The sequence below is a fragment of the Garra rufa genome, chromosome 23 (genome assembly GCF_049309525.1).
Source record: "Garra rufa chromosome 23, GarRuf1.0, whole genome shotgun sequence".
NCBI classification, from domain to species: domain Eukaryota; kingdom Metazoa; phylum Chordata; class Actinopteri; order Cypriniformes; family Cyprinidae; genus Garra; species Garra rufa.
Window position 1 is genome coordinate 16149716 of NC_133383.1, and position 23385 is coordinate 16173100.

General features: G+C 37.5%; 1 protein-coding gene across 2 annotated transcripts; it reads right to left on the reverse strand.

The window, feature by feature from the left end:
• Positions 1-607: 607 nt before the first annotated feature.
• On the reverse strand, positions 608-22546 carry robo4 (roundabout, axon guidance receptor, homolog 4 (Drosophila)). 2 transcript variants are annotated; one of them, XM_073829446.1, is made up of 19 exons: positions 22187-22546; positions 18152-18478; positions 16111-16268; positions 15382-15502; positions 15162-15300; positions 14910-15037; positions 14686-14801; positions 14346-14577; positions 11853-11974; positions 11198-11369; positions 10925-11110; positions 10798-10840; positions 9685-9800; positions 9127-9447; positions 8944-9051; positions 8714-8852; positions 5294-5554; positions 4887-5218; positions 608-1477 (listed from the first exon to the last, which is right to left on the reverse strand). In XM_073829446.1, the coding sequence occupies exons 1-19, from the start codon at positions 22389-22391 to the stop codon at positions 1257-1259; spliced, it is 3447 nt and encodes a 1148-aa protein (XP_073685547.1). In that variant the 5' UTR covers positions 22392-22546; the 3' UTR covers positions 608-1256. The 2 variants fall into 2 exon arrangements, with proteins under 2 accessions (XP_073685547.1, XP_073685548.1); XM_073829447.1 differs by lacking the exon at positions 22187-22546 and adding an exon at positions 20049-20282.
• Between the last annotated feature and the right edge of the window lie 839 nt (positions 22547-23385).

Here is a 23385-nt window from a genome sequence, read left to right on the forward strand (position 1 = left end):
TCAGTAAGCATTTTGATCAGAAGTACTTCTAAAAACCTAATCATGCTGTAAAAAAATAGCCATGCCAAATAATCCTTGCAGACAAATGTGGGGTGAATGAATGAAAGAAACCGAGCAAGAGAGAAGCAAAACTTGGTACCGTATTAGTGTGTTCTTGCATGGCAAACTGGGTCAAAGGATTACCAGCAGGCTATAAAAAGATGCCTTTTTGGCCATAGACAAATTCAAGGCTGTAGATCCGAACAGTGTGTTTGTGTGCACACGCATAAAAGTGTGTAATGGGGGAGGTGTGTTTTTGTGCCAAGCATATGGCCGTAGGGAGAGAGAGAAGGGGACAAGCGATAATCCCTCTGCAGTCATGCCATGGTCACTTGTGTTTTCGGTGAGTGTGTGTCCAGTGGGTGTCTAGGGTTGTCTGATTTGGTTCTGCTAGCTTGCGGTGAGGATTAGCACTTTGGAGGGCCGTACATGTTCTCTTGACAGACCTCTCGTGCTCCCTTAACTACGAGACAGTCGGACACAAATGCAACAAACACAGACATATGTCATAGTAATCCAAAAGACAGATACTTGCAATAAAATCTTTTTATTGACTTTAAAAGGCAATTAGTAAAAATAAAGTAGTTAAACTGTCAATTTTAGTAGTGCAGCAATTGTGAGGAATATTTATGACATTAAAAATCCTGACAGCTACAACGTCTACTGAACAAACTACGTTCATAAAAAAAATTAATCGACAATAAAAATATCTTTTTATTTAAAAAAAGTAATCTAAAAATGCTAACATTTAGTTTAATTATATTCCAAATAAAATGCAAAATTAACTAAATTTTTTCAAAGTAAAATAAAAAAGAAAGAAAGGTATTTTAATTATAAAATAATAAAAAACAAACCTAAAATACAAAAACGTCTTGTATAATATTTCCTGTGTATTTTAGATAACTCTGTCATATAAAAGCGTATATGATTTTATAAAATTGTATGTGGAGGATTATTAAATAAAACTGGTTTATTTACATTTCTTTGAATGCCAATATGAACGTCCTGTACAATAGTCTATATTATAATGTGGTACTCAACTGTCCATATGGAAAGTGGCATATAAACTGGACCTTCTGTACCTTGCAGCAGTGTGTTTTTCTATTTAACTGACCTTGCTACATACCCAAGCCCGTCAAAACTACAAGAAGGGGGGCTGCCCTGAGGAACACAGGGAAATGTAGTCCATAAATGACCCTTAGGCATGTACAAGTCGATCATCGGTGCGAGGGAGTCTCCAGATGTCCTCTCCAGTGCTCAATGCCTGAGTGTCGGCTAGATGTAGCGGTTCTTCTGGCCTCTCTAGAGGCTTTAAACTGGGCCTCCAACTCCTCCACCCACGCAGTGCTCCAGTCCCACACGGGCAGTGGCTCCACCTCTCCAAAACACTCTCGAGGGGGAAACAGAACACTCAGGGGGGATGCAGGCGGGGAGAAATCTGTATAAAATGCACGATCACACACACACATCACGAAGGAAATCGAGGGAGATGAATGCATACGCATGCACATAGGTACAACATACACAAAGAAAAGCAATCTGTTAACAGGTATAAAGACGTACAAGTCAATTTTACCATTATAACACTGAATGATAATGCACAACGCCACTGGACTCATCAGTTACGATGTACTAGTCATTTAACCTGATGCATTCACAGAGATTGAAAGATAGACAGAGTAAGAGTGAAAGCGGGAAACAATCAGCAAATGGAGAGAGGAAAGTCCCTGTAGGTTTCTCTTTTGAAAGCCGTGATTGATTTGCTGAAACTTCAGAGAGGATGGTGGGGGAGTGCAGACAATTTGCAGACAGGCCCTCAAATCCCATTATTTCTCATTGTACCAAAGTAGCGCTGCTATTTTTCACTGTCTCATTGGGAAGCGTAATGCTGCAGTGCCTTGTGAATCTGATTTGACAATGAAAATGCTCATCCCAAATACATTTTCTCTTCTAGTTATGTAACGATCCCAAAAAGTACGTAAATAACACTTCAAACAGTGTGAATGTGATTGAATTAGATAACAAAATATCAAATAATGCTAGAGCTTTTCTCAGAACTAACCTCATTGTTATAAGCCATTTTTGCTATTATTTTTTAACATACTTGTCTCTAGCTGAAGGCAGGTGTAGTTTATCAAATTAACTATGAACATGTTCCATTAAAATTTGACAACCTGAATAGGGGTGGGTATCGTTTGAATTTTATCGATTTCGATTTCGATTCCGATTCCACTTATCGATTCCGATTCTTTTCGATTCCCAGTTTCGATTCCGATTTAGTAAAAAAAAAAAAAAAAAAAAACCAAACACAAAAGTCAAACATTAATATATTAAACATGTTTATTTTCAGTGCTAGCTTGCAACATATTATTTTATTACAGGGGTTCTCAACCTTTTTTTATATCAGGGCCCCCTTCTTCTCGGGTCAGTTTTGCAAGGCCCCCCTATGCCTGACATTTCCTCTAAAGGTGTTTATTTTTTAACCTTTTTTATTAACCTAAACATTAGTTTTGCCTTTTTATTTTCTCCTGCATGTTATTAAAAAAAATCAAGCAAACTTTAAATTAAAGCTATACTTTTGAATTTAAAAGAAAATCCTCTGCTCTAACTTTTTAACATGAATACACACATACAGATTTAAAGCACCTAATTTATTTAATTCAGACATTCTTCACAACTTCAGAGTACTCTTTCTTAAGTGACTGAATATCTACTGTTTGTATTCATTATAAAATAAACATATAAATGAAAAATACAGTAAATACATTGTAAATCTGTTTATGCTGGTGCTCATATGTGCTTAAACACCACTGACCCTTACAAGATCCACCTCTATGGGTAAGCATTCATTATAAAAAACTCACAGGACATTCATTTTGAAAACTATGCAAATATTTTGAAATTTCACGCAAAAATACTATGGATCAGAGCACCGAAAGCATGAATAGTTTGTGAATCAACAGCGGACTTATGCGTGCCTAATGTACGACTCCGATATACAAGAATGAATACATTAGGCACGCGCGAGTTCGTTACTATTACTCTGGTCATCTTTGTCTTTACATTACCGGGAGGGTTTGTTTCATGCAGCCAAGAGATAAAGTAGATACCTGTCTTCCCGCGGGGGTATAAGTGACTTTTATGTGGGCTTTTGCGGGACGAAATAACATATATTCCTTCTGGAGTGGGCGGGCGCAGGACTAAAATCCGTCCCTTGCAGATCTCTAAGATGAAGTTTGCGTGCAGCGGTAGATTTGTCTTCGGTTTTTACAAAGCGTAGACACACTTTTAAACGCTTACCGTGATCCATCTTTTCGACTGATGTTTACATTACCACGTAAAGTCCTGGCAGATTGCACGCGCGGAAGGTCCTGGCAGATCACTAGATGGAAAAAATGCAACCAGGAATCGAAACGAGGAATCGAAATTTTAATATTATAACAAGTATCCGATTCTTTATCTTAAGTATCCGATTCCAGAATCGGAATCGATTTTCGATTCCCAACCCTAAACCTGAAGTGACAACCTGTTAATTGTCTTCATTTATCATTTAAAACCTAACTTCTTTTTTGTAAAACATTTTGCGTTGATGCCTTAATGCAAAGACATAAAAACATTTTAAAGTTAGACTAAAGTGCCAAAATACTTTGGTTGCTCTGTTTGGACTGTTAATGTCTTACATAATTATGAATCGTTCCAAAAGAACTGAATTGAAGCAAATATTTACATAATGCGTATTGTTGACTATGCAAATGATGCAGAATAATTTTACAGCCCTGCAGAGCTGAAAAACTAGTGACAGACAATGATGGCTAGTGAGCAGCAGAGAAAAGTGAAATGTGATCACAGTTTTTGGCAACGGGTGTGGTCAGATTTTTAAATTACTTATACACTACCAGTCAAAAGTTTTTGAACAGTAAGATTTTTCATGTTTTTTAACATTAAGCCTGCATTTATTTGATCCAAAGTACAGCAAAAACTGTACAATTTGAAATGTTTTTACTATTTAAAATAACTGTTTTCTATTTGAATATTTTGAATGTTATTTATTCCTCTGATATAGTGAATTTTTGAATGGATTTAAGATAAATGCTGATGTTTGGATCTTTCTATTCATCAAAGAATCCTAAAAAATGTACTAATACCATTTTATGTAATAGTGTTTTATATACTGATAATAATAATAATAAAACATGTTTCTTGAACAGCAAATCAGCATATTAGAATGATTTCTAATCATGTGATCATGTGACACTGAAAACTGGAGTAATGATGCTGAAAACTTAGCTTTGATCACAGGAATAAATTACATTTTAAAATATATTGAAATAGAAGACAGCTATTTTAAATAATACAAATATTTTCAAAATTGTATTGATTTTGCTGTACTTTGGATCAAATAAATGCAGGCTTAGTGAGCAGAAGAGAGCTTCTTTAAAACAGTTAAAATCTTACTGTTCAAAAATGTATGACTGGTGGTGTATGTTTGCCTAGAAAAAAAACTTGCAAACAAGGTAAAATATAAGATCTTAAGATGTAAGAGTGCTACAATATTATTGGTACCTCAAAGCTTGATTAAAAATAGCCAAAATATTTACATGTATTCATTTAGGAGCCACTTCTATTTTATTTTATTTCTGTGGATATTAGCAGCGCTTTCAGGGGTGGTAAATCTGTGTGGACCTGCTGATAGAACATCAACTGCATGAGCAGACTGTTCCACCTAGTGGACATTTCTGCCAACTACATCTGAACTTGCTGTTAGCCAACTTTGTATTTCAATCACGTGGAGACTATAAATTAAAACAATCTAATTTTACAGAGGTTGAAGAGAGTTTATAGCTTGCCTGATAAAGTACCGCTCATGGATTCAGCTGTCATAGCCAGGACGCGGGCAAAGTTCGCATCGTTAATGAACGAGCAATCAGAGGAGCTGATGATACTCGTTCGAGCACTTGTCACGTTGCTTTCTGACACCGAACCCCAGCCGTTCCACAATGAACCCTCCCATTCACTGCAGCAAGACGAGGGCGTGCTCCTCAGGGTGGCTCTCCTGAGGCCCATCGCCTGAGACTCCTGCTCGTCATCCATTTCCCGGTCAGCAGGCCCGCAGATGTAACCAAACGTGGGCGTGGGAGAGAACGGACGTGGCATTGAAGGAGAACTTTGATGGGATGTACTGTTGGAAGACATCAGAATTAGCTCTTGGCTGGATACTTCCTTCACATAAATGCTCGTACAGGTGCTCATTTACCTTTGTCCTTGTGGTTTAGGGCTAATCTCCATGTATTGAGTGTGGCCCTGAGTACTGAGCGTGGTGTCCTGGTAGTCATCGGTGGAGAGACAGAAGGAGGCCGTGGACAGGTGGCTGTAGGTAGGACTTGACTGGGCTGGGCTGTGGTGGGTTGGACAGCCTGAAGTAACCGTAACCGTAGAGGGACCCTGGAGTCCAGAGGCAGCACACACAGACTGCTGAGAGCCGATGTCAACTGTCAGCTTGGTGGATCTGGTAGACCTGAGGGATCAGATATGCAGATAAAGTTGAGGTCAAAAGTTTAATTTGCAATCTGTAAAATGTTAATTATTTTACCAAAATGAGGGGGATCATACAAAATGCATAATATTTTTAATTTAGTATTGACCTGAATAAAATATTTCACATATGAGATGTTTACATATAGTCCACAAGAGAGAATAATAGTTGAATTTATAAAAAAATGACCCTGTTCAAAAGTTTACATGCACTTGATTCTTAATACTGTGTTGTTTTTGTTTTGTGATAGTCCTGAACATCCTTCAGGTCCCACAAATGTATTGTTTTTCAGCAATTTTGTGTGTTTGAACATTTTCCAACAATGACTGACCTTTTCATTTTACACTGAGGACAACTGAGGGACTCATATGCAACTACTGCAGAAGGTTCAAATGCTCACTGATGTTCCAGATGGAAAAACGATACATTAAGAGCCAGGGGTGTAAACCTTTAAACAGAATAAAAATGTGTACATTTTTCTTATTTTGCCTAAATATGAATATTTTTTTTTTTCATTTAGTAATGCCCTTCAGAAGCTACTTACATGTTTCCCAGAATACAAAATAAGTTAAATTTACCCTGATCTTTAAATTTTGTTTTAATTCTGTTTGAAAGGGTTCAAATATACAAAAATGCTGAAAAACCAAAAAATATGTGGGACCTGAAGGATTTTTCTGAAGAATAGCTAGCAGTATAACTGTTTATTAAACATAAACATATCTGTGGATCATTCAGGTAACAACACAGTATTAAGAATCAAGTGTATGTAAACTTTTATAATGTTTAATTATGAATTCAACAGTTTTTTTTCTCTTGTGGACTGTATGTAAACATCTTTTATCAGAAATATCTTATTTAGGTCAGTACTAAATAAAAAACAAATAACATGCATTTTGAATGATTTTGTAAAATAATTAACATTTTGCAGATTCTGCAAGGTGTGTGTAAACTTTTGACCTGTATGAGCATGTTAACAATTTTTCCTTTCTGATCAGTAACTAAATGTTCTTTTAGGAAGGTGTTTGTTTCCATATGTCTGCGTTATTGACATCAGATTTGTCTGATTTTGAGACCCTGTGAGTGGGCAGGTCTTGTGCCCCTTCCAGCTATCCACTTTTTTCTTTCTTTTTATTCTCTTTTATCATGATGCCTGCAGCCTCAGTGTGCACTCCTGGAAGAAGCTTCCTGTCTGTGTCCTACAGCATTTAAAACACACTTCCTCCCACTTACAGACCTTCTAATAAATGGTGTGGGCCATTTCCCCTTCAAACTCCCTGTCCATTAGAGTTGAGCTACAAGCAAAATTGGTTTCCAGTCTTTTAGTCTGAGAGCAGAGAGACAGTAGTAGACTTCTTTTTTCTCACGGTATAATGACACGGTTTTGTCACAGACACCGTTATTACAGACCGGCAAGGGCACAGCCCTCACAGGTCTGTGAGAAATGGACACAAATCTTGAGCTTTGTGGCAGTAGTCATTTTACACCACCCACGTCCTGCTATGACAGAATGGTGAAACACTTTAGTTTATTGCCGTTTAAGAAGCCACAGTGAGACGAAAAACTATCTAAAGTTCTAGCGTGTTCCTGTGCACTGAACTCTCTGATAAATGGGAAACTAAATCTTCAAAGCATTCTGGTGAATACTGTTGCCCGTAGGAAAGAAAAATCACAAATAAGATCACTTTCATATCTTTAGTTGTTTCTCCTAGATAGCTACGAGATGAAATGGATAGAAAGTAGATGAATTTATAGCTTCTCAGAAGTTTCTGCTGAGAGAAAGACCCCAGTGATCTCATGTCTCCTTTATAGATTCAGATGTCAAATAGTGTGCTCTAATTTCCCTAGACACCTAACTCCTTAACAAACTCCTTCCAGACCAAATTATCTGAATTTTGTTTTTCTACATTCATTTTATTGCTCAACTTTATGGCACAAGGTTGATACTTTTAAACCACATAGCAGCACTATACTAGGGATGCACGATATTGTCGTGCATAATTATTGGCTTAATTTTTCTTATTGGGCCGATGCCGATATTTACATTTAAAGCCCAATTCTGATATCAGTTCGATAATACTGTGCATCCCTAATTTATACAGTTTGTGTTTAAATATATTAATATATATTTATAGTCACATTTAAATGATAGTTCACCAAAACATTTTAATTCTGTCATCATTTACTCATCCTCGTATCATTCTAAACCTTTGACTTTATTAAAGGGATAGTTCACCCAAAAATGAAAATTGTTAATTACTCACCCTCATATTTATCTTCGGAACACAAATTAAGATATTTTTGATGAAATTGATGAGCTTTCTGACCCGGCATAGACAGCAACGCAACTGACACGTTCAAGATCCATAAAGGTATTTAGGACATTGTTAAAACAGTCCATGTGACATCAGTGGTTCAACCATAATTTTATGAAGCTATGAGAATACTTTTTGTGAAAACAAAATAACGACTTTGTTGAATTGCTGAATAAAGTCATTATTTTTGTTTTCTTTGTCCACAAAAAGTAGCTTCTCATAGCTTCATAGAATTAAGAATTAAGGTCATTGCATACTAAAGTCCACACTAAATTTTCATCCAAAATGTTTGCACGTTAAAAAATAAATATGACCTCACGTTGTGTCAATCACATTTACACACTGCCTCTGAAACTTTCATCTGTCATTAAAAAATCGGATCGGTTCTTATTTTTCTTCTTATTTTCTGCGATTTTCACGTGTAGCAAGCATTTTAAAAGGTGTTTTGGAACTCTCCTTCCTCTTTACGCTATCTCATATATTTGGATGGACCAACTTTCTTTTTCTCTTTTTAAGAAGAGAGGGTACAACAAAATGATCCTCAATCCTTGAAGACTCCATTTTGTATTGTTTTGCAATTTTTTCGCAACGGATGAATAAATACGCAATGGAGGGTTGAACCACTGATGTCACATGGACTATTTTAACGATGTCCTTTCTACCTTTCTGGGCCTTGAATGTGTCAGTTACGTTGCTGTCCATGCAGTTAGAAAGCTATAGGATTTGATCAGAAATATCTTAATTTTTGTTCAGAGATGAATTTTGGGTAAACTATCCTTTTTATACATTACATGATACATTTTGCTTTGGGTGTAGGTGTGATTCTCACTCGTCCTCTGAGCTGAGACTGTGGTTGTCCTCCATGGGAAGAGGTGGAGGGCTGGGTAACATGTCCACCAGCTGCAAAGAGGCAGAGTAGTGCAGGATACGCGGAGAACTCAGTGGCTTCACAGACTCTGATACACCACCTGAGGGAATGTAGACCAGCTTAGAAGAGCTCTAATAAATAGATTGTATAATGAGCATAGCATTTTAAACACGTGACACTGATGTTCAAACCTGCAGGGTGCTGACTGAATCTTTGCTGATGGTTACTCGGTGCACTGCACACTGCCAGTGCTTGTTGATTCACGGGCATTAGCGGTGCACTTTTTACCGCATGCAGCTCTGGAAGTAGATAAACACGTGTTAGTGCTAGACGAAGTGACTGTGAATGACTCGCTGAATGAGTGAATGTCTCACCTCGCTTGTAATTTTTCTCCCACGATTCCTTCAGAACTCCCATGTTGGGCTGGGTGGGGAGGGCACGTCTCCATGGCAACGCCTGCACTTCCCTCACAACGGCAGTTTTGACGATGGGTTCGGTGATCTGAACGGTCTCGGAGTTATGCAGCTGAGATTTGCCGTGAGGCATTCTGGGACATCGACCTGGACTGTTAAACGTCTTCAGTCCGTTCCCAGTTAGATCCACATAAAAGGTGCCATAGACGCCACAATTGTCTGGTACAATCGGGACAGCGGACCGCAGGGGGTTGGGGTCCTTTTTAGCCATAATGGGCAGAGCTGTCAGTAGGGAGGTAAAAAAACAGACTGATTTACATAATGTGCCAAGATGTCAATGGTAATTAGAATTGATGAGGACTTGTGACTTCAGGGGTGACAGGGATTTTTTTGAAGGTCCTTATGAGGACATATCTGTCACCCAGAGAGATGATGAGAGAAAAAAAAAAAAGAAGTACATGAGGGTGGAAACTCGAGGGGAGGTTATGACAGTGTGTTTCAACTAAAATTGTGACTTACTGGTCCTCCGGAAGTTCGAGTTCTCTTGACTCGGGGTCCAAAGGCCCTGCTTGGGCTCACTGCTGGAATCTGGCCTCCAGCCTCCGGAGATCCATGGAGAGTCTGGTGCTGCCATTCTAGAAAGGAAATTATAAGGATTGTGACTCGGTTACTTATGGAAGCCTATTTCATAAATATAGTATTACATAAGAAATAAAAAATTCATGATTGTGAGATAAACAGTTAAAGTTATGACTTAAAGAGATTAAAGAGAAGTTCACACAAAAATGCAAAAAAAAAAAAAAAATTACTCACCCTCATGTTCTTCCAAACCTGTAAGATTTTCTTTCATCTTCTGAACATAAATTTAGATTAATTTTGATGAAATCTGAGGGCTTTCTGTTCCTGCATATATAGCAATGGCACTACCATGTTCAAGGCTTAGAAAGGACATTGATAAAATAGTCCATGTGACATCAGTGGTTCAACCATAATTTTATGAAGCTATGAGAATACTTTTTTGTGCACAAAAAAACCCCCCAAATAACCATTTTATTCAACAATTTCTTCTCTTCCCTGTCAGTCTTTGACGCACATGTGTAAAAGCAGAGGAATGCACACGCATACATCATGATACTCTCGTGAATGTGTCGAAGACTAACACGGAAGAGAAGAAATTGTTGAATAAAGTCATTATTTTTGTTATCTTTGCACACAAAAAGTATTCTCATAGCTTCATAACATTATGGTTGAACCACTGATGTCACATGGACTATTTTAATAATGTCTATTCTACCTTTCTGGGCCTTGAACATGTCAGTTGCATTGCTGTCTATGCAGGGTCAGAAAGCTCTCGGATTTCATCAAAAATATCTCAATTTGTGTTCCTAATGAACGAAGGTCTTTTGGATTTGGAACAACATGAGGGTGAGTAATTAATGACAGAATTTTCATTTTTGGGCGAACTATCCCAGTTGAAATTACAAGATAAAAAGTAAATTGACAAGTGAGATATTAAGTCATAACATAAACATGGTTATCATGCAGTACCGTGGCATATTTCAAAGTTTAATAGTATTATCATCACAGTATTATGCTTCCATTACTATTTTTAAATCAAACATAATTTTTCACCTGTGTTTGATGATCAGATCTTCGCTTTCCAGTCTATACAAGCCTATAAATGAAAATTAACATTATGATTGGATGATTATATGTGTATAGAAAAAAGCAAGTGAATCCAGACTTTATTATAGGTTACCTGAGCGTTTGCCTCCAAGGTTGGTGGTTCTGACATGTCTCCTGTACAAAAACAGGGCAATAATCATCAAAACACACCACAGGAGGGTGCCAACGCTGCCGATGAATACCGGCTCTTTAATCACAGCAAGGAAATGAGACATACTGAGTATGCCTGTCTGATATGGTGTCGCCTCCTGCCTTGACTCTGGGAAAAAAGAGAGCAACAGGTAACATATTGAGTAGATTATGCGTTAAAAATGATTGTTTTATACCTTAGTGTTGTTTTGGTTACCTATGAGCAGTTGGTATGGGTCACTTTGGACCCCAACTCCCGCACCGTTAACGGCAGCCACCATGACCCAATAGAGCCTGCCAGGCTGCAGTATGCTGATCTCAATACTGTGGGTCCCACTATCCACCGTCCAGTTAAAAGACCTCTGTTCCTCAGACTCCACACACCACACCTGTCAGAAACAACAGCATAGAAAACTCAAGCAGGCTGCTATATATACACTATCTATTTTTATGTGATTTTAGGTCACAATAATAGACTGAAATGGCACAGCAGTCTCTGTTAATGCTTATATAGATAGCAACAAAGAAATGAGTGGAATATGTGCAACAATTATGTGGTCAGCAACTGAATAATGGACTAATAAACACATAGGGACTCTAATTACTCTCTGAAGTGTTGTAGCAGTCTGCCTATCTCAAACAGTTGATTTTGGCAGGGTCATGTCATTTTTATGTGATCAGACAGTCTGGAAGTGTCTGAGGCTGAAATTATGAATTATTTAACTGCTTCCAGGCTTCTTTTGATTAAACATGAATTTTAATTTAATAAATTTTTTGGAACTAGAAAAAAATCTTAAGAGTTTCTCCATATCTACTGGAGAGAAATCCTCTCGGGCATTGTTTCACAATGAGTGTCTTTACACTAGTAGTACCTGATATCCCTGAATGATTCCATTGTGAGCATCATGAGGTGGAGGCTCCCAGCTGAGGTGCACAGTATCGTTACGGTCAGTGGGCATAGTTATGGACACATCCTGAGGTGGTGCGCTGGGGACTGTAAACAAGGCACATGGTTACTTGTTGGCACATGGTGACAGCTTGGTTTTAATAGTCAAATAGTTTGGGGTTAGTAAAATTTTCTTATGTTCCCCAGGGCTACATTTAGTTGATCAAAAATACAATAAAAACAATAATATTGTGAAATATTATTACAAATAAAATAACTATTTCTATTTCAATATATTTACAAAATGTAATTTATTTCTGTGATGGCAAAGTAAATTTCGTCTTCGTCTTCAGTGTCACATGATCCATCAGAAATCATTCTTCAAGAAACATTTATTATTATTATCAATGTTGAAAAGAGCTAAATATTACTGCTTAATAAAGCAAGATACATTTCAAGATATTTGACCCATAGATAAGTCACGAGACCATAATTCATTATGGTAATTCATCAACATAAATGTCTTTATTGTCAATTTGATCAGAAAGTGATTCAGCAAGTTTGTTGTGTATTTTTGACATTTTTAATTCTTTAAATATTAGTGTTGTTTTTTTCTGGGTTCTATTTTTAAATTTTTCTAGACTCTATTTGGTTACATTAAAAAATATTAATCAAAATTTCCCTATGAAATACGTTTTATTATTTTTCTCAAATTCAGTTTTATTTTTCTTAAATCTGTTTTCCATTAATTTTCTGGATTTCATTTTAATAGTTTCATTAAATTTTAATAATCAAAAGCATGTCTAATTATTTGTTAAAGATTACTTAGATTTTACTAAGAATTAATTAATTATATATATATATATATATATATATATATATATATATATATATATATATATATTTATATTTATTATTATTATTATTATTTTTTTCAGAACACTGTTGTGTATTTACAATTTTCTGGTAAATAATTGTTCTGGCAAATATTCCTTGAATATTGTTTTAACAATATTTTTTATTATTGCATTAAGTAATATTTCTGTCAAGTTAAACTGAATTTTCATTCATTTTTAAATAGACAAATTCTATGATATTCCTCATTATACAGTAAAATCCATTTTTATGACTGGATCCTGTTATTCCATCCACGTTTTTACTCAAGAATTACGGCTTTTATCAAAATGCATTCTTAAAGTACCGGTACTAGTAAAATGCAGAATCGCTCTGTTTTTAAAAGCAGGGTTGCTTTTAAAATGCCTTTTTAGTACCGGCATATCGTGCAACACTAATGCCTATATAGTTTTTGCTGATTTTTCTTCATTCGTTTTTATTTATTTTTAGTTATTTTAGCACCTTAAACTAAATGGAAATGAGAAATGTTGCCTCGTCAAATCTTGTGAAATCAAATAAGTTTTTTTGGTATTATTTTATTTTATTTTATTTTATTTCAGTGACATTTATTCTGTTTCAAGTAACGAAAATGTTCCTTATGGTTTTAGTTTTAGTTAACAATAGTAACTCTGGTCTGAAGTACTTTGGAGTACCAAGCAAATACCATGGTAATATGGTAAACATTAAAGGGTTAGTTCACAAAAAAATACAGTTCTGTCATTAATTACTCATCCTCATGTCATTCCAAACCTGTAAGACATTCGTTCATCTTTAGAACAAAAATTAAGATATTTTGGATAAAATCCGAGAGCTTTCTGAACCTGCATAGACAGCAACATAACTACCACGTTCAAGGCCCAGAAAGGTAGTAAGGACATCAATGAAACAATCCACGTTATATGGTTCAACCTTAATTTTATGAAGCTACGAAAATTAATTATGCACAAAGAAAACAAAAATAACGACTTTATTCAACAATTTTCTACTCTTTTGTGTCACTCAATGCGCATTTACACATTTTTCACACTTGTTTTAATGATAGGTCTTACGGGTTTGGAACCACATGAGGTTGAGTAATTCACGAGTTCGCTCTTGCATATAATAAACAGCGTAAAAGTTAAGCGTGTTTGGCATGCTGTCCGGGAGAGGGCTCCGAGCTCGGTAGTCATTCCCGAGCCCGGGGCACTCCCCCTGCCCAGGAAGAGGGGTCCGAGCTCGGCATTTTGCCCGAACCCAAAAGCGCTCCCCCTAGCTGGAGGTGAAGAGAAAATAAAAAAGGGGGGGGGGGGGGGGGATGCTGAAATCAGAGATAACTGAAGGTAGGACTGCTTGGTTATTTAAAGGGACTGTAGTAATTGGATAGGGAGAGTGATTGGATAGGGAGTGAGTGCTGATGATGAATTGGCCGTGTTAATTATCTGCGCGAGCTCCTCCTGAAATTTGTTAATGAAACATCACTTAATTACAAATTTTTTTTTTTTTTTTTGGGTGAACTACCCCTTTAATAAAACAGCATGATATTATCATCTTTGTACCATGGTACTACTACAGTCTTTTGTTTTTAAAGGTTGTTCTAGAGTCTCACCTATCTCTGGCACTCGTAAGTGTCTGGTGTTGCTCTCCCTGCCATACAGGCTGCTGCCGTAGGGTCGGACTTTGAACTCGTACTTGTAGCCTCTCTTCAGAGGTCCCACATGTGTGTGAAGGCCAGGCTGAGGAACCCTTTGAGCAGTCCAGTCTGAGCTGGCCGGCAAGAGAGAGCGGTACAGCACCTCAAAGCCTTCAAGATAATGAGGCTGTGACATAGATGACTGCAACTAAAAACAGAAAGACAACAGAAGAGGGAACACTGATGACGTGACATGCCTTAAAATGTTTCTTAAGAAAATACAATTATTTAAAGTGTGGTGCATGAACTGCATTACCTGCCACATGACTTGAGACATGTTGGAGGCAGTACTCATAACTGTGACGTTCTCCAGGCTCACACGTAAGGCAGACAGCTCCTTGTGTAGGTCTCTTAGTCTTGTGCTTCCTGCGTCTGTAACATAGCCAGACATCACTTATCTCAACAAGGTGAGTGGAATACAAATGGGATGCTGGGAAGTGGTTTAAGTGCTGTTATTTGACTGATTATATGCATTCTTACCCTCTACAAGAAGCTGTGCGCTGGCCACAGACACCCCGAGCTTATTTTCCGCAGTGCAGGTGTACCTGCCCATGTCCTGCGCCGTCACATAGTGGATTTGAAGACTGTGGTCTGGGTTGATTAAATATCTGGCAAATGCAATTGTGATATAAGATTAGGAATGTAAATAGCAAGAAATTACGGGGTTTGGAGGTACTTTTAGGTACTGCAAGAGGTCTATACTGATTATATATTATTAAAACCTGATCTGACCTGCCATTGGGTAGAGGTCCTTTTTCTCGGCTCCACTCTACAGAAGGCATGGGGTCTCCATCGGCCTCACAAAAAAACTGTGCAGACGCTCCAAGCTGCACTGAGACATCCTCTGGTTTATGCAATAACACTGGCTTAGCTGAGGAAGAAGGTCAGATGTATGAGATTCCATGCTTTATAAAGTTATTCATACTCTTTTAGAGCAAAGATTGAATTTCACCTAATACAGACAGCCGAGCTGCTTGGCTCTCTCTCACTCCAACTGTGTTTGAGGCTATGCAGCTGTAAACTCCAGAGTCATTCTTCTGAGCCGGAGCAATGATCAGTTTACCATTCAGTTCCTATACATGCAGATATGAAGAAATATACTGTCATCCAGGCACACAAAACACTGTTAAGGGTTCTGAGGTGCTTGTCTATCTCTACGATTTACTTTCTGTGTTATACTGCCCTCTACAGACATACACAGGGAAGAGTTCTCAAGAAAAAGACCTTAAAGGATTCCAGAGTGAAAATTTCCTGATAATTTACTTACCCTCTCATGTCATCTAAGATGTTCATGTCTTTCTTTCTTCAGTCAAAAATAAATGAAGGATTTTTCTCCATATTGTGGACTTCAATGGTGGCCAGTGGGTTAACGGTCCAAATTGCAGTTTCAATGCAGCTTTAAAGGGCTCTACGTGATCCCAGCCAAGAAAAAAAATGTTTTATGTACTTTCTAACCACAAATGCTCGTCTTGCACTAGCTAAACTTCACGAATTACTTAACCATGAATGCATGACATAGGCAAATGTACCAACCCAGTGGTTATAAAGTGAACGTGCACGATATATGGGTAAGTAAATTATCAATAAATTTTCATTCTGGAAGTGAACTTCTCCTTTAATTGACAAACCAAACCCAATAACTAACAACACAATGTCAAATTAGAGTAGATTTTGCACTTACAGTGTAATGTTCATTTGTGCTGTTGATTAGGATCCCGTCTTTCCTCCAGGTTATGTTGGGTTCAGGATATCCAACAGGTGGGCTGCAGTTCATCACAGCCACCTCGCCAACTGCCACCTCCACGTCACTGGGCTGCACACGGAACTCTTCACGCAGAGCTGAAAATCACACGTGGTCAGAATGAGTGATTTTATTTTTTTTAAACGTCTATATGTGACCCTGCACCACAAAACCAGTCTTAAGTAGCATTGGGTATATTTGTAGCAATAGCCAAAAAAACATTGTATGGGTCAAAATTATTGATATTTAATAAGATATTTTGTAAATTTCCTACAGTAAATATATATATATATATATATATATATATATATTAAAACCTAATTTTTGATAATATGCATTGCTAAAAACTTTATTTAAACAACTTTAAAGGTGATTTTCTCACCCTGTCTCTGCACCCTCAGATTCCAGATTTTCAAATAGTTTTATCTAAGCCAAATATTGTCCTATCCTAACAAACCATACATCAAAAAGCTCATTTATTCAGCTTTCAGGTGATGTATAAATCTCAGTTTAAAAAAATTGACCCTTATGACTGGTTTTGTGGTCCAGGGTCACATATATATGTGTGTATTCTATATATATTCTATAGTCTCTCTATACATACACTACCAGATAAACGTTTTTGAACAGTAATATTTTTAATGGTTTTTAAAGAAGTCTCTTCTGCTCACAAACCCTACATTTATTTGATTCAAGGTACAGCAAAAACAGTAAATTTACTATTTAAAATAACAGTTTTCTATTTAAATATATATTTTAAAATGAATAAATGCAGCCTTGGTAAGCAGAAGCGACTTATCTAAAAATATTAAAAATCGTACTGTTTAAAAACTTTTGACTGGTAGAGTATATAATGCTAAAAACTTTTTTAAAAAATTTGTATATTTTTATAAGGGAGCAGTAAATTGGTCAAAAGTGACAGAAAATATTTAAGTCGTATTGTTGTATCAAATAAATGCTGCCTTCATAAGCTTAAAAGTCTTCAAAAACATTCAAAAAAATCTATTTTGAAGTTTAAATGCTAATGGTCTGTCGCTTATCAAAAATTTGATTTAAATGCTAACAATCAGTTTCAGAGAACAAATGTCTAATTTATTTCTCATCAGTGCCCTTTTGCTTTAGTAATCAAGGCCTATTGTCAACTCTCTTGACGTAGCTTGTTGGTGTCTTAAATTATCTAGCACTAAATCGATGTAAACTAAGCGCAAATTCATTGTGTGCAACAATTGATTTAACGTCTCAATCTGGTCCTGCTCCAGTCCAGTGGAATGCAGAGTAAACGAGGCAGCTGAGGAATCTGTTTGGGCTACAAACACAGCATGCTGTCAGAGCTCAATTAGTGCTCTGTTTGTTTTGGGCAGGAAGGCAAACTTTGACATCTGATCTCCAGTAATCTCATGAACCATCTTAATAAGCTTCCTCACCCTCTTGTTCCCTCAAATGGGTCACTCATTGTTATCAAGGTCTGTCTGTCTCAAACAGGTGAGTTTACAATAAAATTGTTTTGGACACTATTGACTTTCATTGTATGGAAAATGTTTTAAAAAGTTGTTCTTTTATGTTCCACAGAAGAATGCAAGTCATCCAAGTTCTGAACAACATCAGGGTGAGTAAATAATGACAGTGCTAGACAAGCATTTGTGGTTAAACAGTATACAGATCTGTTTATTTTTTCAGAAAGTGACCGATTGTTTCGCTACATTGGACCCTTATTCCTCGGCTGGGATCATGTATAGCCCTTTGAAGCTGCATTGAAACTGCAGTTTGGACCTTCAACCCATTGATCCCCATTAAAGCCCACAATATGGAGAAATATCCTGGAATGTTTTCCTCAAAAACCTTAATTTCTTTTCAAGTGAAGAAAGAAAGACATAAACATCTTGGATGGCATGGGGGTAAGAAAATTATCAGGAAATTTTTATTCTGGAAGTGAACTAATCATATAATATTAGAAAACAACACACTTTGTCATGTTTCAAACCTGCTATATGAAGAGAGGCATTTCTGCTAGTCGCGACCCCTGCGCTGTTGCGAGCCACACAGGCGTACACCGCTTCATGGGACTGGCTCTTTCGACCAGGGACGACGCTGAAGAAGAACAAACTTCCTTCTGGTAAAACGATAGGCTGTGAATGCGCATCCATCTTGTCCGTGTCAAGAGGTTGGCCATTTCTGAGCCACTGGATGGTGGGCTCAGGATTTCCCTCTGCCCTGCAGGACAGCGTAGCCGGACTTCCCACCCGGACCACCACATCAGAGGGATGGTGGACGATACGGGGCAGGCCGCTATCTGAAACAGGCCTGGAACCTGGAGAACCGAAAATGAGAATCAAACTACAATGACTTCCACTAAACAAATATATATAAAACAAATTCCAATCTTGAGAGGTCATTGAATTCTTTTGTTTAGGATGGCTAGATGACCCCGCGATGAGCAAGGGAAGCACATTTCCTGTAAGGAACGGAAATGGAGTCAGAGTGGGGGCTGTTTTTTCCCACTATGAGAGGAACAAAAGCCCAGCACTCACAAACAAAGTCATAGACCAACAGGACATCCGTCACCTGTGCACCAAGTGCAGGAATGGCCCCAGTTACAATGTCCTACAATGTCTCTTTGTACTCTCACGCCAAAACATGCCAATCACATGTGCATGAGAGGGTGTCCTTGAAACAAAAAAAGCATTTGGTTTGGTCTTACAACAACTCCTTGTTGTCTATCGGATTTGGGGGCCCTTTAATTAGAAAAACATAATTGGTGTTGTTAAACAGACTGAAATAAACAACATATTTTCATGATGCATGAAAAGAGGAGGTGATCTAGGGTGAAATGCACAATAGAGAATCTCAGCACTACATTCTTGGCAAAAATGTGTTCTACTATTAAAAGTTCCTATTGTCTCTGATGGGGCAGTTTCCTGAAAGAGAGGAAATCAAGAGTCTCACATCCTGCTATGTCATTTCTCCTGTAGAGGAATTTGGGGGAAATACTGGAAGTTTTCAAAGTTTCCACAATATATTGTGACATTCCATGGGGTTTTGAGAGATTTCTTGTTTTAGCGAAATAATAAAAAAAAAACATGAGTTTTTTGGCATAAAGATGTATTCTGCATTACACTCCTAAAAATAAAGGTTCCAAAAGGGTGTTTTTGCAGTGATGCCATAGAAGAACCATTTTTGGTTCCACAAAGAACCTTTTAGTGAATACTTCTTTAAAAAAAAAAAACATTTTTTTAAGAAAATTTTAAAAATTGTTTTTAAAAAGAACCACTTTCGACTATAAAGAACCATTTCTGCATTTGAAAGGTTCAATGGATGTTCAACGTTCTTCATGGAACCATCGATGCCAATAAAGAACCTTGATTTTTAAGAGGGTAGATTATAAACAGGTTTATAGCAGTCAATGAGGGCTTCTGGAAACAGCTGAAAAGCAAATAGACAAAACGTATTAAAAAAAATTGTGTTTAAACTGAAATATTAACTTTCATATAAAGGGGTTCAAAGGTAAAGTAACATTTCTTGTACTGTTTGCATACTCAACATTTTACATCCATTTTTCTTAAGGGAACGCATAGAACATTAACATACATTGTCAAATAAATAAATGAATATATTAATTAAGGTGTGATCATTTAGATATAATTTAGTTGTTTTAAACCTAACGTTAGTCTAAAAAATCTCTTCGTTTTTAGATTTTAATTATAGTACATTTATACCAAAATGACAAGTATCCATATCTGTCGCAAAAACAAAAATTTTGTTATGGATTGAAATTACTTTTTTGGTCAATTCTGTTTGAATTACAGGATTTCTCGACATCTTACTTGGCGACAGTTAGATACTGAAACAAAACAGTTAGTTAGGCTTTACTTTGTGCTTACCTTCAATATTATAAATAATCCCAAATACCCAACAGAGCTTGATAAAGTGTCTCGTCATTTTACTTGTCAAGTCGAATTCAACCAACGAAGATAAACAAACGCATCTCTGTTCTGTCAGACTCTCCGCGTTACAAATCCACGACGAAAATGAATAGTTTTACAGGTTATGTAACGGAATGGCATTTTTAGTTGCGATCTACAGGTTTCACCGTCATGTCTCTGTCGTTTCAGTTAGTATGAGTGTTGAACAGAGCGCCATCCGGATCGAGACCCGCCCCGGTGACTGGAGCAGCAGCGGGAGCTGATGACTGATGACATGATGACTGGAGTGGATTTACACCTTCGATGACTGACGAGCCAGCGCTAACTAATGACTAAAACAATTGGTGAGGTAAACTACACACGTGTGAAGTTTCTTGTAAAGTCGTGCTTTAGCCCTTTGTTTATGTTTTGGTTTGAATTCAAGACGACATAGTTTAAACAATGGGACATATTTTAGGCCAAACATTTTTTTCTTCAATTTTAGGCCTACATCCACTATTTTAGATAGTGACAACTTCTAGACAACTTTTATTGTCACTTCAGGTGAGTGATAATGGTATGATAGTGATTTCACTGTTAGTTTAGTAATTTAATGTGTGATCTAAAGACCTCTATCAAATGTTTGTGATGACAGCATACAGAAACAGGAAAGCATTAGACCTCACAGCCAAGAAAAACTTCCTTTCTAAGCTGCACAATTTGCTTAATATGTGAATACAAACTTGTGCTAAACATCAACAGCCATTAAAAAACATGAAATATTCCACGTAAATCTGAAAAGTTGTCAAACATAAAAACATGAGTTTATAAATAAATGGATCCTTAAATAATTCAGCCAAACGATCAAATATAAATAAATAAAAGCAAACAAATGGTGAAAGTTAAGCACAGCTGCTACTATATAGTTGAAACAACACTGAGGAGCAACACTTGCTAATTCCAATTACTATTAAGTCTGTGTAAATACGGTCGCTGAGGGGGTGAGACGGAGAGAGGAGAAAACAGAAAGCGAAAAGAAAAGCAGAGGAGAGAAAAGCAGAGGCGACGGCAGTTCATTTTCTCGAAAGGCACATATAAATAAAGTGCTGTTTAGAGAACTGTCCATTGTGTGGCCTAAAAGAGCAGGCCACACTGATGGACACGTATATTGATCCAGAGAGCAGTGCCTTGATGGCCTGTGGATCACCAGCTTTCAGCGACTAACAAAAGACGTTGAGGGACTATGGGGCTGCATACCACAACACAGAATTAAAAGCTGCACCGCTAAAGAACTCCAGGCTGATTTAGCGCCCAGAGTAACTTTTCAGCACGTTTTACTTATAAATAAGTCTCTTTGAATTTCTCAACAATGTCTGAGTTTGAGCATAACATTATTTATATAGCAAAACTGACCAAAGTGAGGAATAAAGCATGCTTCAATAAGCAACAAGTGGTCTGGAATTTTATTATGTTAGAAATAAAATTTCATAATACCCTGCACAAACACTAAATGAAATATATATTTTATATTTTATGTTATAATATAAAAAATACACAGTTTAATTCAGTCGAGAGGATTTTTATAATACAAATAAACTTATGAATTAATTAATAAATAGGAAAGGGAGAAATGGGTTTAACAGCCTTTTCCCTGCCAGCTATTTGTTTCTCTACATTTTCCAAAAGTCATTCTCTGAAAGGTCAAATATATTAAAAACTACACCAACAAAAGTTTTTTAAACAGTAAAACTTCAAATAGTCCTGCAAACACAATGCGCTATGGTTCTGTCACACTTACTTATTAAATTCTTCACATATAAATGAAATCAAGAGTGTCCACAAGTGAAAATCATGAAGTGAAAAAGACTTTATCAAGTTATCACTGTCTTTCTGATTTCACGCTTTGGACCCCATGCTGATATGCCCGAATTCGACTGCCGAAGCCATTAGGTTAGTAATAAAATTTGAATAAAATCACCATTTAAAAAAAAAAAAAAAAAGATTTAGCATGAATGTATACATGTGCTTATTCTACAAAACTTTAATTGAAAGTAGTAATTCCACATCATTAAGTTTCTTATCCGTGTTATATTCCCCAAAATATCCATTCGTTTTACCTTTCCTGCGATGGGCCCTGTCCCTGTGTGATGCCCGCTGGTGCAGCAGGCGATGGCGAAGGTGCCCTCTCCCCTCTGACCTCTCTGGTCTCTGTGCCACCTGCTCCTCCTCAGGTGGGCATGCGCACTGGCATTGGCACTGGCGCGCCGCCTCGGTCCAGGTACACAGCCATGCCACCCACAGCAGCCATGCTGACACCTGCATCTTCAGCGTAAAGCTCCTCTCCTCTGGCTCTGCACCCTCCACTACACCATCCCAAATGCGGTTAAGAGCGATCCACCCTTCTCCCCACAGCCCTTGTGGTGCTAAATTATCGGGAGATTGTTATAAAGAATGTTTTTTCTTTATATTCCACAAATGCTTTGTATTTACTTTCCCTCCCTCTTTTATTTAGCACTCCCTCCGCTCTCTCCCTCCTCTTTCTCGCCTCGCTTTTCTCTTTTGGGAAAGAAGTTGGCGGAAACAATGATTGAAAAACAAGTTTCAGGCCCCATGCTGGGAGCGCGGGAGAGGAGGAGAGGGACGGGGACTGTCTCATCCAACAACATCTGTGTCATTCGTTCTGCACGTCCCAAAGACGGAAAACAAGGCCCGGGAGCGAACGGGGAGGGGACGGAAGGGGATCTCCCATACCGAAAGGGATCAGTTCCATTAATCAAGTGTCTGCTAGTCGACTGATCAAATCCTTTAGAATGACAAACTCTCTCGCTCTTTAAAACATCAAACGGGTAAAAACGCACTGCCTGACTGCTATTGGCCCGTACCACAAAGGGAGAAGTAGACACCCTTCATTTCTGCATCAAGCTACTCTCTCAAAAGCATGAGAGAGGGAGTGTTTTCAAACAAAACTGACCCTCTCCAATGGCTTTGGCTGCTTGTCGGCCATGAAAGGGACGGCTTTTGTCTGGGGGGGATTCGCACTTTCTCAACACAATTTCTATTTTACACAGAGAGGAGAGGTGAGCGGACCGAATCGCTTATGCGACTGGAACGTTCTCATTTGTCGAAGTGAAGACGTTTCGCTCGAACTAGAGATCATTTCGATTTTCACACTTAAACATTTCAATTATCAGACAACAGAAACCTAGTTGAATTTGATTACTGAGCAGCAAAGAGGATGAGGAAAGACACGGGCCTTTTCTTTCCCTTTTCTTCTTTTTTGCCTCACATACGTTTTTTCACCGTTCACGAAGCAGAA